Below are 19,829 nucleotides of genomic sequence, written 5' to 3' on the forward strand. Positions count from 1 at the left end.
ATGTTAGCTGAGCTGATCAATTTTCTTTTTTGGTTAAACCAGGTTAATTCCTGTCACTTGCAATCTGAAGAGTCATCACATTTTCATAAAGTATAAAAGGTTAAATGACAAAGAGCGATAGTCTGGGCATTCATAATTTCATCTTTCTTATCTATTCTCTGCAGTTCTCTCTACCATTCCCTCCCTCCAATTCATCTTACATACAACTACCAGTTATCTTTCATGCCATTCCCCTTGGTTTAAACCGTCCCCTGTCCCCCCACTTTGTTAGAAATTCCTTGCCTAGAATCAAGAATTTTCATAATTTTTTCCCAAATTATATTTCCACCTCCAAATATCCATCTCACCCCAAAATGGTTTCCTTGCTTTCCTTGCAAATGTTCCTTCCCGTTTCCTTTTGTTTGTCTATGCCATTTCACTAGTTTAGAATGTGACCCTCCAATAATATTATCATGATTAAATATATCAATTAATGTGGCAGCAGTCATTATACTAGATGCTGAGGCCTGTACCTTCCCAGAATCACTGCCTGTGTATGTGTGTTGTTTGTGGGGGCAGGGGACGATGGAATGGGAACAATTATTACAGCAATGTAAGGATAACTAAGGGAGCCATACACTCTGGTCTGCCTGGTTTATGTCTGTTGTTCTGGTGCAATCATCAATAATAGTAACATCCTCTTTCATTCTTAAAAGTGCCCCAGCTTGACTGACAAATTATTTGATCACCTTATGTCTAAGTGCTTTAAATGTAAGGCACTATGGAAACACAAAAGATGATGTTTTAAGTGGGGGCAGGAGGAACACGCAGAGAAGGTCATGTGCCAGCAAAGTCTTTTAGGAGGAATAGAAGTATATCAGCATGACAAGGTTGAGGTGGGGGAGCTACTTTCCAGGAGACCAGAGTTGGTATAATGGAGAGAAGACAGGTAGCTGCTGGTAGGCTGGCCCGACTGCAGTGTGACTGATGTGAGGGAGGTGGGAGATGAAGCCAGACAACCAGTGGCGCATGAGCAAGAAAAGGCCTCATGACAGTGTCGATGAAGAAAGGGGGATGGATATGAGGAACAGTTATAATACCAATAATAATAAAAATAGTAATAAGTAGTAGTAGCTGCATTGTTGTTACTATATAAATGTGTCAAGATAATTCAATGAGATACTTTTATTTTTCCTTATTTTCCTTTGTCTTGGAATAAAGTAGTCTATTCCTCTTTACTTTGCTCAGGGATTTTTGCTATTTGAAATACCCAAACAGGCTGAAGTCAGTTGCCCTCCTAGATTAAAAAAAAAAAAAAAAAGAAGAAGAAGAGGAGGAAGAAAGGCTGAATCTATTGAATAGTTATTAGTTTGAACTACACGAAATCGCCATTTTTTGCAGGCCAAAAAAGGTAAAATATTGGCACTACCATTTGATACCAAAGTGCCATCCTCTGTGTCCTGGCGGGCGGACAGCAAGGGGGGTTGGGGAGCTTGGGGAGAGGAGCAGCGGTGGGCCTGGAGGTGGGGAGCACCTGCTCCGCTCTGGCCAGCGCGGTTCGGGAGGCTCCTCTGGCTGAGGCCCCAAGGGAACCTGGATCCCAGGCACAGGTTCTCAGTCTCACTTCAAGCCCTATCTGACTGCTGCACCTGGGAGGGGCCCCTTGAACAGGAATAAAAGGTATCTCTGTAATAACTAAGGTGACCAGATAGTTACGATCACTGCAGCCTCCTAGGGAGCTCTGCACCCCCCACCCCAGGGTGCCCTAAGAATATTTACAGTTACACATTCTACCAACTTGGCACAATGGGGCATAGACACCTGATAAAATTGATTTGAGGACAATCAGTGACTTAGATATTTCTTGGACATCTGAGTTTATGAATTGAAACATTTATTCCAGCTCTATAGAGTTACTGTTCCTAAAATAATTATTATACACCAAACATCACATGAGCTGCTTTACACCTCATTTCTTCATAATATTCTATGAAAAGGGTGCTGATTACCCCAGTTTTACAGACGAACAAGTCAAACAGAGAAACTAACTTGCCCAAGATTACAAAGGTAGTAAGAATTTGCCTGTGCTGTTTGCATCAAACTATAATCTCAAATTTCTCAAAGCCTGCTTTGACATTTTATTGATTATCACCTCTAAATGCAAAGTACTACGTCCAAACCAGGTACCTGACATTGGACAATTTATTGCCTTAATGCAAAATAACTTAATTTCACGTAGCATTTACACTTTCATACACATTATCTCATTACATCTCTAGTACCGTTTTCTTATTGGACTTTCTGTAAATGTGCCTTATGTCTTCCAACAGCACCTGTAACAGTGCTACATGTTTAACTAATATTTTAATACTAAAGAAGGAAAGAGTAGGGGGAAAGAAACAGATTTTTTTAGTATTTTTGTTGGGTTTTTGTCCATATAGAAATTGGTTTTTTGAAATAACATTTACCCCCTAGTCCTAACATTCAAAGATTTTTCCCCCCAAAGCTCATCCTCCTGATATCCACTATATCCTTTCTTTTTATCTACTTACTCCTTGGAAGCCCTCTTCTCTTTTGATCTCCTTATGACCACATTCTCTTGGTTTCATGGTGCCTCAGTGAGAGACTTATCTCTTCTGTAGCTCTTTCTCTTCCCTTATCTATATACAGAGGTTCGCAAACATTTTCTATAAACATTTCGGGTTTCAAAGTCATTTGGTCTATATCTCAACTATTTAATTCTGTCATCATAATACAAAAGCAACCATTGATATAACATGAATGAAAGGTCAAGACTGTTTGAATTAGACTACTTACAAAATCAGGTAGTGGGAGCGGGAAGAAGCCTTGGCCCAAGGGGAACACCCTCAGAACCATGGCCTCAGTGCTTCACACTGGCTTAGCATTTCGGTTATCCTTTGATTTGAAAGATCCCGTTTATGCAGAAGCTTCCAAATTCTCCATCTCTAACTCTGACCTTTCTCTTTCATCCTCCTTGCCGTGTTCCCTATTTCTGTCTGGGACACCACCATCTCCTATCTATTCATCTCCAGGCACAGTGCCTGAGCAATTTTTATTCCTTCTCTGAACTGTTAGATGTAATAAAATAAATATGTCCCTTTTCTTATCACTCTTTCCATAATGTTTATTTTCCCCCTCTAGTGTCCCTTCTTCTCTGTTCCTAATCTTAGTAATATAGCTTAGGTTTTCTTTACCTCTTGGTTTAATCAAAACTCTCTCCAGAATATGCATTCAATCTAAACTCCTCTGGATGACTGACTTTTAAGTCCTTCATAATCTATGCCTTTGTATCAAGACTTAACATTTCCTATTGCTACCAATATTCCAAGACCGCACCTGCGATCCAAGGAGGCATGGTTGAAGGGTGTCCTCCCAGTAGATTCCAGATGTTTCTAAGGTCTGTGCCCTAGAAACCCAGTGAAAATCAAAGCCTTTGTCAGGTGTTCACCCACAAACTGTTTTCTCTTAGCTTCTGAATTCCCCCCACTATTTGGATAGGTTTCTACATTCTCTTTCATCATGATTCCTTTCAAGAAGACTGAGCTAGGGTTTTAAAATTTTAACCTTCTTCTTTCTTTTTCTTTTAAAAAATTACGTATTGATTTTAGAGAAGGGAGAGAGAGACACACATCAATTTGTTGTTCCATTTTTTTTTTGCATTCATTGGTTGTTTCTTTTTTTAATATGATTTATTGATTACGCTATTACAGCTGTCCCAGTTTTCCCTCTTTGCCCCCCCTGCCTGGTATTCCCATTCCCTCCAGTAATGCCCCGTCCTTAGTTCATGTCCATGGGTCATGCATATAAGTACTTTGGCTTCTCCATTTCCCATACTATTCTTAACATCCCCCTGTCTCTTTTGCACCTACCAATTATGCTTCTTAATCCCAGCATGTATTCCTCTATTCTCCCCCTTCTCCCCCTCTCCAGCTGATAACCCTCCAAGTGATTTCCATATCTATGATTCTGTTCCTGTTCTGGTTGTTTGCTTAGATGGATATTTTAGATGCAGTTATTGAGAGTTGTGAATTTGTTGCCCTTTTAATGTTCATAGTTTTGATCTTATTCTTTTTCTTAAATAAGTCTCTTTAACATTTCATATAATAAGGGCTTGATGATGATGAACTCCTTTAGCTTTACCTTGTCTGGGAAGCACTTTATCTGCCCTTCTATTCTAAATGATAGCTTTGCTGGATAGAGTAATCTTGGGTGTAGGTCCTTGCTTTTCATCACTTTGAATAATTTTTGCCAGTCCCTTCTTGCCTGCAAAGTTTCTTTAGAGAAATCAGCTGACAGTCTTATGGGAACTCCTTTGCAGGCAACTGTCTGCTCTTCTCTTGCTGCTTTTAAGATTCTTTCTTTATCTTTAACCGTTGGCATTTTAATTATGATGAGTCTTGGTGTGGTCTTCTTTGGGTCCAACTTGTTTGGGACTCTGTGCTTCCTGGACTTGTCTGTTTCTTTCACAAAATTACAGAAGTTTTCTTTCATTATTTTTTCAAATAAGTTTTCAATTTCTTGCTCTTCCTCTTCTCCTTCTGGCATCCCTATGAGTCAGATGTTCGTATGTTGGGAGATGTCCCAGAGGCTCCTTATACTATCCCCATTTTTAAAAATTCTTTTTTCTTCTTGCTGTTCTGGTTGAATGCTTAGTTCTTCCTTATGTTCCAAATCGTTGATTTGAATCCCAGCTTCATCCCTTACACTGTTGGTTCCCTGTAGATTTTTCTTTATGTCATTTAGTGTAAGCTTCATTTCTGCCCAGGTCTTTTTTATTTTGTTGCTCTGCTCAGTAAGTTCTTTGAGCATGCTGATCATCAGTGTTTTTGAACTCTGCATCTGATAAGTTGGTTGTCTCTATTTCATTTAGTTCTTTTTCTGGGGTTTTGTTCTGTTCTTTCATTTGGACCATATTTCTTTGTCTCCTCAATCTGGCAGACTCCCTGTGTTTGTTTCTGTGTATTAGGTAGAGCTTCTTTGACTCCCTGTCTTAGTAGCATGGCCTACTGTAGAAATGATACCGTAAATTGTGTGGGGCAGAGCCTTAGCTAACTGCCAGGGCAAGGCTACCCACTTCACCACTTTGTAGCTCTGTGTGGGAGGAGGGCTCCGAGAGGGGTCAATGTAGCTTGCCTGACTTCTGAAGGCTTGCCCAGCACTCTCCCTGTGCAACTGGCACCCTCCAGCTCTTGTCCTAGTGCTAAATCATAGAGTGTGTAGGTCTGCATATGTTTTAAGTCTGTGTGGGCCCTTTAAGCAGTCTCCTGAGAGTCTGGCAGTTTTCTCCACTGCCCGAACCCCTACTGGTTTTTACAGTCAGAAGTTACAGCCAGGAAGATTTATCTTCCTGGCACTGGAACCCTCAGCTGTGCGGTCTGCCCTGGGGGCCGGGATCGCTCGCTCCCAAGGTATCCCTCCTGATTTTTATCCACCACACATGGATGTGGGACCGCCCTTAACCTGCCTTTTAAATCAGCCCTTTCCCTTTTCCACATGAAGGTCTAGCCCTCTCCTTTTTCTTTTCCTCTGCTTCTGGACCAGACATTTGTTTATTTAACAACAACAACAACAAAACCCTCCCGTGTCTTTGTGACATTGCCAGTTGTGAAAAGAATAAAAGTCAGTGAGTTCTAGATCTCCCTAAGGTACCCATTGTTCCAACAGTCGTCATCCATTTGGCCTCAATTCCCTCAATCAAGTATTTTACCCAAGAGGTATTTTTCCTATCAGATCAACATTTAACCCAGGCCTGGACTCTCTTATTGTCCTCCCGTTAGTAGGAACTCCTCATTCTAAACGGGGAGGAAGGATTCATCTCAGTGGTAAGCTTGACTGGGGGCAGGTGGGTAGTAGGAAGAGGCTAAATATGGGTGGCTCTGCATTTGGGGCCCACCTGAAAGCAAGGAGCTGAATTCTGTCCAGCTCTCCCCCTCTGTTAAGTCTCCTAGGGAAGGCTCTGCCACTGTAAGGGAGTCCTGTGTTTTTCAGATCTTTTGGGGTTTAGTAGGTGGTGAGGGGGGAAGTTAGGGAGGTTGGAGGGATGGAGAGATGAGCTTATTCTGGAGAACAGTGTTGACAAGCCACATATTTAAAGCTGTATTCTCTGACCCAGGTTTTACCAAAAATAAAGCTGCTATTTTGAATTCCATCTGCCTCCTCCTTTATCTATCAAATGATTTATACATTATGTAAACAAATGTAAGATTTGGAAACAGATTGTATTTTCAATAGCACAAAGGGCCCTTTTCACTGCAGTCATTATTTTAAACTCTTTTTGAGAAATGAACTTGTTAGTGCTTCAAAGGAAGGGTGGTGTCAGCGGAGGACCTCCACCCCCAACCCACCAGGAGACTCTGTTTATTGCTACCAAAGATTTACACATACATGATACACTAGCACTCTGCTTTCCAAGACTGCTTAATTTTTACTTTCTACAAGAATGTTGCTAATGACAAGCTCCTGCTGAGTCACTGAAATGATTTGGCAGCAATGTTGTGAAAGGCTGTGCCATGAGCTTAGGGATCCTGAATTAACCAGGCACTAAAGAGCGTCCCTAACCAAAGGGAGACAGAGAGCCTCTCTTTAGGCATAGGTATGAGAAAGTGCATGAATGCATATAACACAAGTGCTGAAAAAAATGGAACACTAGACCAATAAATTAATAACCAAGAAAAAGGGGGTGGAGTAGCCCATGAAAATCGCTTTAGGGAAGCACCAAATTTGGATGTCACAGCCTAGTTCACTATGGAAATTAATAATTAGTTTTGAAAATCTTGCAGTTTGTTTATGAAAGGCTAACAATAGATAGAAAGAACTGCCATTTATTTATGTTTTCAATTAAATATTACTTTTCCCCCTTAAACTATTCTTATTTTGGCAAATTTTGAAATTAAAAAAAACAACAAAAAGCTCATGTAATGGGCCTTAAACGTATGAAGGCAAAAGAAAATCATTGTTTTTTAGGGCTCCTCTTTCCCAAGTTTTATCCTGGGAATTATTTTCTTGCTTTATGTTCTAAAATGCTCGCATACAAATTGAGGTGCAGCACTAACAACTTCCCCTATGCTGTTCTCTTAAGTGGCCAAATAAACACAGAACATCAGATTTCTCTTCTGAATACCCACATCTCAACTTAGGGCTATGACTATAGTGAGACGGGAGATAGGCCTTTTCTGAACATCCACCGTAGCACTAAATTAGGTGTTTTACACACATTTTCCCATTTATATTGATCATCACAAAAACTCTATGCAGTGAGTGCAATCTCCATTTCTTTTAACAAATCGAGAAACTGAGTCATAAAGAGGCTGACACAATAAAGTAGAAAAGCACGCTCAATCGTCAAGGAAATGATTACATTCAACAGAAACTTATTATTGGGCAACTGATTCCAATTCCTTGAAAAGTGATAACCTGTAGATAGCATACACAGAATTCTGTATGTTTAAAAATTGTTTTGTATTATTTCCATATTTATAAATGTACATAGGCAGACCTCTTTGAAACAGTTTTGGCTGCATCTGCCTGTATCTGATATGGTTCCCCCCACACGTTTTATGAGGTAAGATTTTCAAAGTACATTTCATGGATGTTAATAAGTAGTACATATGTTCTGAAAATGCTGGCTTCAATGGTATTAAATGCTTTTGTTTTCTGTAGGATTAATCAAAGCCTTTAATTATTCATGAGCCCTGTGACTCTCCGAGAAGGGAATTTAGTGTAGAGTATGTAGTGTTTCTACAGTATTTTTGACCATGAAACCCTGTTTTAGTATTACATCTAGCAGGGCTACTATAAAATTGAATATGGGAATCATGGCTCTAATGTTTGCAAATGGACTCTTAAATTAACTGCAAGCTCTTTAGGTGAGCAGTTCTAGGATAAGGAAGCAAGGGTTGTTCTGCTTAAGACCATCAACTGGAAAAGTAGTGGTTGCTAATCAGATCACCAAAGTTGGATTTAATTGTAGTTCAACTGAATTATTTGTGTAGCAAAAAGGGATTTTGCTTTAGCAGTAGGCACTGGCAAGAATAACAAAGCACAGCCAGAGCAGGTTTTTAAAAACCTTATCTCCTATACCCACAGATTTCTACCAAGTTCTAACTATCTGGTTAAGAAACATAATGAGATTATACGACTGGCAGGCACCTTACACGGAGGTCAGTAAGAATCGGTCAGTAAATGAATAAATGTTTGCTGAGTGAGAAAATAAGAAGTCCTCTAGTATCTGTAAAATGGTGGCCTAGCTTCTTCTTGAAATATTTCCGTGAAGGATATCCACTGCCATTCAAGGTAGCTAGGCTGTCTGCTAAATAGCTCACTTTTTACACAAATTGCTCTGTGTGTGTGTGCGCGCGCGCATGTGTGTATGTGTTACTCTTATTAGAAAGGACTATTGAAATCTAGGCAAGGCTCTTTAGTGGATAGAGAAATGAAGCACAGAGTTGAAAATGACTTCCTTAGCTACCATTGAGGATGAGAATTCAGGTTTTCTGACTGACAGAGAGATAGTCAAAGTCCATCACCTTCTATCTCCACTTGCTGACTTGGACAGCCTATTATTTTTTTTACATTAAGACAAAATATTTAAAGATAGCTATCTTGCTTCCTCTACTCTTTTCTTCTCCAAATTTAGGTATACCTAGTTTATTTAAGCAAGGTATATCCTGGCTTCTACTTAACATGTAAGCACTTTTCTCTGTGTTGACTCTTAAGTGAGCAATATTCCTTTAAACACTTTGTGCCAAGAAAGACAACTGTACTCCAGACAAGGTCTGATGACTACTAAGTGTAGGTAGACTAATTGATCCCAAGTGTGCATCTGGCAGCCCTAAAGAGTGAAGTAAATTTTGAGAACAAAGTTAAAGCTATTTCAAAGGGAAATTTGTAGGAAGACAACAGCCTATCTGTCTAGTAGAGTGTCCACTCAGACCTTGGGAAAGAAATTCGATGTGCCATGCTAGGGTTCTGTGCAGGTCTCCTCTCCAAATGACCACACTTCAAGGAAGGGCTAAAGCCACCTAGGAGCTTGGGTTCTGCACAATACTCTAGAACAAAGGTTGGCAACTACAGCCCAGGAGACAAATCAGCCTGTCACCATTTTTTTAATGACCCACAAGCTAAGAGTGGTTTTTAAGTGGCTAAAAAAAAAAAAACAGAAATAGAATATATTCTGAGACATGCAAAGCCCATGTGAATTCAAATTTCAGTGACCTATAAAGTTCTGTTACAATACAGCTGATGGAGTTGAGGACATGCTACTCCAAAACACGGCACTTGTCATATTTAATATTTTAAGCTAAAGGTGTTTGGGGAAAACAGAAGTAGGAAAATTATTCTGACCTTCCTCAACTCCCTTCTTTCCTGAAATAGGTCATAAAACACCCAAGTGAGAGATGCTCTCCCTGTATCAGCAAGAAAAGAGCATTCTTATCTCTAAAGTCAAAGAGACACTGAGAAGAATCATAAAAAATAGGGCTTGCTAAGGTTTCCCCAAGTTACTATACGTATCTCACAGTCCTTGTCCTATCATGTTTCTCCACAATTGTCCATTTTTCATTAAACCTATCATAAAAAATACTCAGGTATAACTCAGGTTTCTTTGGGTCTTCATTTCCTTATGAGGGCTCCCATGTCAGGCAAACAGGTGTAAAAGGGGAAAACCCACCTCCTGGGAAACTCTTATATTTGTGCTTAGACAGAGGGGAGAGTTGTCAGAAAGCGAGGAAGAGACCACTGCACAGAGAGCCCAGGAAGAGTGATGGCAGAATAAAACTACATCAGGAATATCTTCCAGGCTTCCCTTATAAAAGGAGAAAAGAATCTAATATAAATTAAGTGCCTCCTCAGTGCCAACCACACTTTGTGCTTACTTTTCTAACCTCAAATTGAATATATAAGGTCAATATTAGTAACCCATTGAGAAATGAGGAAACTGAGGTTCGGGAAACTCACAAAGCTAATGAATGAAACAGAATTGCTGTCATAGAAATTTAAGAGGCCTCCATTAATTCATTCAACAGATACTTTTTAAGCACGTCTGTATGCTCGGTACCAGTCTGAAGTATTGAGAACGAGGCCAAGCACTGGGGATACAATGGTGAGCTGCCCTGCCTCCTAGAACTCACAGTGGCCAAGATAGACATTAAATATGCAATCATGTGAATTAATCTTCCACTTAAAATTGTGGTGAGTATAATAGAAGGAATTATGATGGGGCTTTATGGAACAATCAAAGACAGCTTTCTAGCAAGTAATATTTAAGCTATAAGATGACCAGAAGGGAAGGAGATTCTAGTCCTGCTAAACAACATTTCAAGGTTTCTGTACATGGAAAGAACTTGGTACATATATGGGACAATTGAAAGGCCATTGGCGTTGGAACGGTTGCCTTTTTCCTTAAGACATTTCATCAGGACATTGCTGTTATAAATATACAAATCTAGGTTGCACAAACTAGACCACAATATGCATGAGCTGGAGCATGCTAAGCTGGAGGGCAGCAGGACTCAATATACTGGACAAGTCAGCCATGGCTGGAGCAGTGGGCACTGCTCGTTTCTCAGGGATTAGAGTTCTAATTGGATGAGTAGTGGGCAGCCTCAAGAGGATTTTATCAGGGGAGTGACACAATCAGCTCTGTACCTGAATAAGCTCATGCTTTCTGACTGCTGTGAATTTCCTGATAAAATGGTTTAGAAGTATTCTTAAGTAAGCAAGCCACATATTCAATTCTCTTGCCTTTTATAGTACTTTATAGGTACTTTGGTCGATGACCTTGCTACTCGAAAGGTCGTCCAGGGACCAGCAGCAGCGGGAGGAGCAAACCTGGGAGCTTATTAGAAATGTAGGTTCTCAGGCCCCACCTATTGAATCAGAATCTTCCATGTTAACTGACCCCCCAGGTGGGGTTTGTTCTTGAAAGTCAAGAATATCAAGCTTCTGTCATTCATATGCCTTGTGACTCAAAAGATCAGGAAAACATTAACAATAAATAAGAGAATTTGAACTGATTCATTCATTTTTAAGTCAAGCATTACTTGGTAGAGATACCAGCCCTCTAGCTAGAATTCTCTGCCAAGCAGTTACTTGATTATCTTTAGACACTTTGTTGTAAGATTGAAAGTACAAAGTGTACTATCAAAATGATCCATTATAGGAGTTCCTGATAGATCCCATGAATGTGCCACTTGCAGTTTGGTGAACATGCTGTGGCTCTGCCTGGAGGCTGTGTGGTGTGGTGTGGTGTGGTGTGGCCTGGTGGGGAAAGGAGTCTCTGGAAGCCAGCAGTCTGGGTCACATCCTGCTTTCCACTTAGATCAGTGACTCAAGTTTGATGTGTCTCAATTTCCTAATCTGTGAAATGGAAATCATTGTACCTATCTGTACACAGAGTTGTTATGAGGATTCAGTGAGTGAATACATTTAAAGCACTTAGAAATGTCTGGAACATGTTAAATATCATGTATTTGCTAGTTTGTTATTATATTACAATGGCAAATTGCAAGAAGCCAAGAAGTTTCATTGGAAATCATTCTTGGGGCAATGGGCAAAGAAAAGAATGTTAGTCACACTCCATTCAAATGTCACCAGCAGGAAAAGGCCACCTGCTAACAATTGAGAAATTGCCAAATATTTGTTCCTTTGATGCCACATGTAAGGAACTGCTTCGGCCATGTGGCCTCACTGAGATAATTACCAAAACAATCACCTTGGTTTTTTAAAGTCAGTAATCCAGAATAGTGTCTTACAATTCTAAATTCTTCTATAAACACTTGTAGTTGAGAATTATTTTTCTTCAAATTTAAGATGACCTAATTTAAAAAGAAAACCAACAAACATTACCAAATGAATTATATCATGCCAAACTCTACCCAAAGAATGTTATAAACCACCTACCACGTGAAATCAGTTTATTTTTATCAAGTTTTAGCAGCATACACATTCCCTCACTTTTATACGTGGAATTATTATCCATGGCAAAAACATGATTCTACTTCCTAGAAGCTGCAGCCGGTGAAGCATTTATTATACAGTACAATTTTACAATTCATTTATTTAATTTGGCTATTTTCTGACCTTCAGTGAAGTTGCATCTCATATTACAAGATAGTCTTTCCATATATGTTCTGCTGATTCTTTTAGACTAAATAGAAATTCTAATAAATCATTTTCATAGAGCCAAACCGAAGCAGCAGTCATTGCTCTGACTACAAGATAAACCCCATATGTTTTAATCTTTTTATTATATGGTTGTCTATCAAAAAATTCTGTACCTAACAGAATTTAGTAACTCCTTAGTGAATGAAGAGAGCCTTGTTTTAAAATATGTATAATAAAATATCCACTTAAAATCTCTTTATTCTTATTCATGAGCCAATTTAACACAGATTTTTATCAATGAGACTGAAAAGATACTATTTATAAAGAAAAACTCTCCCATAAAAAAGCTGATAATTAGGTTGCTTGAAACACCTAATTCCGCATATTTTACTCTAACATTTGCTTTCCTAAAAATATCATCAAACTTCTAAATTACCAAATGGTGTTCTAAAATACTGAGACTTCCAAACAAATGAAATGAAAATCTCTGTAAAAATATTACAAACTTATTTTTTATTACATAATAATTTCCATCTTAGTCTAGCTAGTAAGATTCCATGAGTATATTGTTTCTAACTCAAAGTGACAAGACTTTTACTAGAGCTTAATATGTCAGTCAATCAACTGATTTATAAATTCTTTCACTTCATCCTTACAATTTTTAAAGTAGCTAGCAAACTCAATATAAGACAATGCCAGAGTGGCTATGTAACCCTGATCAAACACCTAATAGACTTTATAAAAACAATGGGTATTTAAGCAGATTGGGTAAATACATTTGTGTACCCCTTAAGAACCAAACTGAAGGTGATATAATATGGTACCTTTGATAATCGAAATCTCTCATACACACCAGAAGGCAATCTAATAGTTTTGATAGACAAATATGAGATTTATTTGTAAGAAAACATGGTTAAATACTCAAAACGGCAACCCTTTTTCCTATATTTAATGGCTATAGTCAAAAAGGTTTGCTCTCAATTGATTTTCCAGACTGTTCTATATCACTGTATCAATAGGAGAATTTTTCTTCTGGGACCATCCCCATGAGTTTCAATGATTCTATTAACATTAGAGTAACACTCCAGCTGTGTCAGATATTATCCGTGTCACATAGCCACCTTGTATCATATTTTATATCCTAACAAATTACTGACTAGCCAATTACTGGACATTTTCTATGAAAAGCACTGTGCTAGTCTGAGGAAGAATATAAAAGTCTATGATCAGCCCTAACTACCTAGCTGGAAAGACCAGTTAAATACACATGCATCAGGGTGTCCTGGTTGATTCTACCTGAAAGCAGACAGATTACAGTTCTTCCAGATACTCATAAAACCAGGGTTTTATGTATATATATAAACTTATATATATATTTTATATATAAGCAAATATATATATATAGTTCTATACATATACATATACACATATGAATGTATATAGAAAGGGCAGGGGACAAAAAGCTCTCAGTTCAAAATCCAGGTCTATCCACCATTTATGTACTAGCTACCTGTGTCTCTGGGCAAGTAATATTATCTTAATCTTTCATGTTGTTATTTTGAACAGTATATACTTTATAAGGTTATAATAAGAATCAAAGTAGATAACAAATGTAAAGTGAGCACTGAGCCTGACACCTAAACAAATCAAAAATAAATGTTGGCTACTTGATGAAGCCATTTTCCCAGCACCCATTTTCCCATTAGGAGGTGGAATCACAGCCTGAACCAAAAGAAGTAGCTTTCAAGTGACCTTTGTGAGATGTCAGGCCCAACAACACTGCGTGGGTCTAAGGGAATAAAGTTAGGCTCAGAATGTAGGAGAGGGGTGATTTCCAAACTTCCACGGGAAACAGTACAGCTTGAGGAGTTGTGACTTGGACATCACAAATTTTGTGGATTTGAGAGCACAGGGGGAGAAGCGATGTTCTCACAAGGGCTCTGGAGGGAGGCCCCTTCCCTAAGGGGCTCTAGGGAAGCAAACATCGAGGCAGATGGGAGAGGAAAACATGAGGCACTGGTCCTCAGCAGATTCGAGAAACCAAAAAGTGCCAGAAATGACTGGAGTGATTTGGAAGGGGAATGCTACCAACCTCAAGTTGATACCAACAAGCTGGTAGGGCCTCCTGACATTTCCCTCATTCATATGCAAATGTATAACAATATAAGGCCGGGTGTGCTAAAAGCAAACAAGCAACCAAGATAATGGATACTGTGAAGTTCCAAGAAGAGATAAGAGCTAACTGGAGCCTTCAAAGATCTGGAACATCAGCTAGTCCTTGTGGACTGGTGGAAACCAAGTTGTCTATGGTGAGTTTTTCAAATAGGAAAATGCGTGAGCCAAGTTGTGCACAGAGCATGTGCCCTGGGTTTGGGGACAATGGCTGAATTATGCGTGTGCGTGTGTGCAAGGGAATAATGGGAAACAAGGTTAGAAAACTAGGGTATGATTGTATCTGAATGGCTGAAGGTCATGGATTTGGTCCTGCAGGTGATGGAGAACTAGAGAAAAAACAATTTTGATTTGGGAAACAAAGTGAAGCTAGTGATTGATTAAATTAATTTGGCATCATGGGTTGTACGGAATAGAAGGAGAAATGTGTAGGGTTATGTGAAAATAGTTAGAAAACTCTTCACAGGTGTAGCAGGAGAGCAGTGGGACACATTAGGCTGGCATAACATTACTAACCATTTTCTAAAATAACACTTACAGAGAAAAAAATCTAATTAAGAGAAATATGATCTTCTGTTACTCCTCAATTTCCATTCATAATTTTCTCATGATTATGTCTCCATGCCCCAATGGATATGGCTGTAAGGCACAGCTTGCTTGTTTATAAGTTATATAAGAGCTCTTAAAGATCCACTGAAATTTCTAGTGAGGTTCTAATGTAATCTTTCTCTCTCTGTTTGGCTCTCTCTTAGGTCTAATTGAGGCTCTGTTTTGGACCTATAACTCTGTTTCTAGAATATTCTTAGGCATTTCAAATCCCAGATATTGATAATTATGACAGACAGTATTATATAAAAATATTGTTTTCCTTTATTCAGAGTCCCTGAAAAAAAAATCTTTCCAATAGGCTTATAGAGCAATTCGATATTTTGCCTGCTGCTAACCCCACTCACTGTTAATACAGTGCAATTGGTTTACATTCCTCTGCCAACATTCAAGAAGGAAAAAAATTTTCATTCAACTCAAACAATGACGGGGTTTTTTGAGGACATTCTCATAATTGCAATACTCACTTGAGCTCTTCAGCAAGATTCTCAGTAAAAAACCATTCTGATGCAGTAGGGTTTCCAGAAGCAGGTTCCAGTTACACCCTGGCTGGGCTAACAGCAGTTTCAATTGACCCTCGGTCGTCAGTCGTCCAGCTGATGAAGTCCTTTCAAAATGCAAGATAAAAGTGGAGTAATGAAGTTAATTTATCTATGAAATTAATAGCCTTAAAGTACAGATGTAATGCTAACTCTCTTAAATGTCAATTCCTCCAAGATTACTCTGAAAATGCTTTCATGCTTGCTTACTTTAGGGTTGCTCAGGGAAGGAATTACATTTAATCTCAACTAGCTAAAAGCAAATTGACATTTGGTAGCCTGCCAAATTTAAAACTGATACTAAATAACCATGCCTATATTCCACAGAACTATGTCTGTTTAAGTTTCATGGACCGAATAAAAATCATTTATGCATTTATTCAGAATGCATTTATTTGTTCATTCACCAACTATATGAGTGCCTACTATATGCTATTAACTCCCTTCAATATTCATGGCAAGAAGTTGCAATGGGTTTTGGTTACTTTGTAATTTGTCATGTACTATGATTGCTGATAAAACTAAAGGAATTCAAAGCTTCTGTCAAGGGTCAACCATAATCTAATTATTTAATATGTAAAGTCTTAAATCAACATGCAATCATCAGAATCACTCTAACAGTCGAACTGCTACCAACTTAGGTAATCATTTCATCAAAGAAAGTAATTCCAAGGCAAATAAGCTTCTATTTGGGAAATTATCATCAGTGTTGAACAGAAAATCAAAGTCAGGTTCCCATATCACCACTTTCATTTACTAATGAATCAACAGGAGATAAGAAAGTAAAGTAAAAACTGAAAACTGATAACATAATTCATGTTTTCCTTCTAAAATCTTAACCTTTAGGTTGGCTAAAGATCACAACATCTAAAATCATCTTACAATCACCACAACAAAAAGGCAGGAAACAATCCAACTCAATCTGGTTGCACCAGCACTAAGGACTGCGGGAACAGGGTGGCATCGGGAAGCAAAGGTGTGACTGAGCCATGTACACACATGAATGAGAGGCCTATAACTTCAGCGTGGAGCGTGGGAAAAGGCAGAACAAAGGATATTGCGGGGAGAAATAATTGGCAGAATCATTTCCAGATGAAATTTACAAGTGGTGGACCATCCAGTTATCAACAATGTCCAGACCAGTGGTTTTCCAAGCCTGGGCGCTGGACCAGCTGCAGCAGCATCACCCATGAAATGGTAAAAAAGCAAATTCCCAAGCCCCATCCCATCAGAATTCTGGAGACGGGCCCCAGAAATGAGTGCTTTAACAAGCCCACTGCAGGAGATCCTGATGTACGCTCAGGTCTGAGAACCACTGTGGTAAGCAGTGCTTCCTGGAGCTCAGGTCCTGAGGATGGACCTTAGCATAATCTCCCTGCCTCTGTGCCCTTGTGCCCATTCATGTCCACCTTGGCTGCCACCCCTGCAATAATCCTTTCCTTGTCTTAACCCTACCCATCTTTCTATTTGCAGCAAAAATATTGCTTTCTCTGTGAAGTCTTCATTAAACATTTCTCTGCACAGTGGTCTATCTCGCTCTGAATTAACACACTTATGACAACTATATACATTTTAGCACTTTATTATTTCATCAATTAAAACTTTATCAGAATCAAACCTCATGAGGACACAAGAATTTGTTTTATACCTTCAGATCTCCTATCAATGAACTAAGCACATTTAAGGTCTCTGTAAATGTTAGCTGATTGAATCTTAGGCTCATAAATGGGTAGACAAACTCTTTTTTTTTTTTTTAAAGAGGATGCTTTGCCAAAAGGCTGTTTTAAGCAAAAGTGAGAGGATCTAAAGATATAAAATGAAGAAGTTTCAAAACACCCCCTCCTTGACTTGGCTTGGCTTGGCTTGGCATTTGGATCATCTCACAGCCTTATGATACACAGACTCCTTCAGCCTGCGTCTGAACTTTGGGCCAAGCCAGGCTTCCCACGTGGGACTCTGATAAACATGGCTGGAGAGAAACTCCTGCCCTGAGGAACCGAGTCCACCAGTTCGGGAGCTCTGAGTTACTGTGAGTGTCCCCAGGCTGGTGCGCCTCGTGCTGTTCCAAATATGCTACCAAGGGGACTATCCACCACGAGAGACCTTCAGACTGAAACACTGAAGCAGGTCCTCACAATGGCTGTCCCTGTTTCTCTCCTAAAGCCCAAGTGCTAATTCCTAGAGACTTGCTTGGGGTTCAGTAAGTGAAAAGCAGCTAGTTGGTAGTTAGTGGTGTACTAAAATTGATTTAGTTTTTGAACATTTCCTATAGATTCTACTGGAGTCGAGTGCTGGTTTAAGGATACATTTAATGAACTGAAAGATCAAGTTTGGTGAAGCGTAGAAAAGAAGCGGGGTCTTTGAGAGACAGCTGGAGGAAGGAGACTGGAGCCAGATCATAGAGGGCCTCATTAGTAGGGACTGGGGGCCCGTTTAAGAGTTTAAGGCAGACGAGTTTCTTGATCTGACTGCAGTGTGGAGAATAGATTGCAGGGGGTTAGTGGTTTTGCTCAGCCATTTAGACATGTGATAAAACAAAATAATTTGAGTGTAATTTCATACTACTGTATCTGAATACCTGGTTATAAATAAAACCTCTCATTTGCCAGATAGGAAGCTGTTTGTTGAAATGTACCTCATTCTGGGATCTTTCAACTTATCACAGATTTCGAAATGTACAGTACAATGACTCACTATGAGGAAAACTAAAATATTACAAAGATTCCTCAATCACCAAACTCCGAGAAATAAATGCATTGAGGAGTCTGTGTTGGGCATATGGAGAAGCATATGTTCCCTCATCCTATGAGCTGGTGGAGCTGTGAAAGTGAGATTAGCCTCACAAAAAATGACAGAAAGAGAAATTTTATATATATTTATATATGTATCAAATGTGTACATGTTAAATTCCACTATAATACAAAGAAGAGAACAAAAATGTATAAATCTGCTGGAACATATAAATCTTGTGTTGGGAGACAGGATGAATTTATGGCTAGATTATATTAGGCTTATTCTCTATTAAGTACTATATTTCTGGGGCATGAATTGGCCTAAGGAATTTTTCAAATCCAGGTAGTAAGGAGTGATACAATAATGAGATTTATTGATAATAGTGAGATATAGTGGTTTATGAGAATAATAAATTACTTTTATAGAAGCATCATGCAAAATCTTAGGTGTATTCATGTGTGTTTACCTTATTATTATTGTTATCCATCAAGCACTTCACTTGTAATTTCTGCAATTTAAAAATATGTATTCATACTGAAAGTTAAAAAAAAAAATCTTAGTTCTATGAGTGCACACTAGCCTGAGTTCCCACTGCAAGATGAGCAGTCTTACTGCTTAGATCACATGACTATGGGATTCACTGAGATCTGATGAGGTCTGTCCAGAAAAAGTCCAACCATTGTTAATGCAATGAGAGCAGTCTGCGTGGCATCGATGTAACCTGGCAGCCAAGGAGAGCGGACTGGAATGTGCATATGTGAGCCACGACAACTTCACTGTTCTAATCAGTGGGGGCAGTAGACACCATTGAGTGAGCCTGTGTACTGTGTGGTTGTTGCATTCAAAATGATGAGTAGAGCAATGAATTTGCATCAAATTTTGCATTAAGGTTGAATATTCCTCTGCAGAAACTATTTGGGTGATTCAGAAGGCTTTCTGGGACAATGCAATGAGAGCAGTGAAAATAAAAGTATGGCACAAATATTTCAAGGATGGTGGAGAATCTGTTGAAAGTAATACACGTTCTGGAAGGCCTGCAACAAGCAGAACACCTGAGAATGCTGAAAGTGTATGGCCTGCAATCAGCAAAGATTGGCGATTGACAGTGTGAGAACTGGAGGCTGATCTGGGGATTCCAAATACTGTGTCTGAGATTTTGATGCAGGACCTTGGTATGAAACAAGTCATGGCAAAATTCATTCTGCTGCTTCTTCTACCAGAGCAGAAGAAAAATTGTGCTGCAGTTGCTTATGACCTGATTCAAACCATTGCCAATGAAGCAGATTTCCTCAAGAAGGTTGTAAGAGGAAAGGAATCATGGGTCTATGGCTATGATCCAGAAACAAAGGCCCAGTTGTCCCAATGGAAGTTGCCTGGTTCTTCATGCCCACAAGAAGTCACAGCAAGATCAAGACCATGTTAACTGTGTTTTCTGATTGGGAAGCTACTGTCCATTGTGAATACGCCTCTCCAGGACAAATAATTAATAAGAAGTACTACCTCAATGTACTTTGTCAGTTGGGAGAACCAATACAACGAAAATGGCTGCAGCTATGGGCAACTGGTAATTGGCAGCTTCATCACAACAATGTGCCTACTCATACATCATGTCTTGTGGAGAGTATTTGTTAAAACATAAAATCACCCAGGTGACTCAGCCCCCTACAGTCTAGATTT

The 19,829-nt window shown here is 39.1% G+C and overlaps 1 protein-coding gene across 1 annotated transcript in view; it reads right to left on the reverse strand.

Moving 5' to 3' along the window:
• Positions 1-19,829, reverse strand: part of KIAA0825 (KIAA0825 ortholog) — a 386,482-nt gene that overhangs the window by 213,026 nt on the left and 153,627 nt on the right. Inside the window, exon 13 of the mRNA XM_054578604.1 lies at positions 15,348-15,487. Coding sequence (XP_054434579.1) covers positions 15,348-15,487 — 140 coding nt within the window. The remainder of the gene's footprint in view (positions 1-15,347; positions 15,488-19,829) is intronic.

The sequence above is a fragment of the Pteronotus mesoamericanus genome, unplaced genomic scaffold (genome assembly GCF_021234165.1).
Source record: "Pteronotus mesoamericanus isolate MK-2021 breed Mesoamerican mustached bat unplaced genomic scaffold, CSHL_Meso_final contig_50, whole genome shotgun sequence".
Lineage (NCBI taxonomy): Eukaryota > Metazoa > Chordata > Mammalia > Chiroptera > Mormoopidae > Pteronotus > Pteronotus mesoamericanus.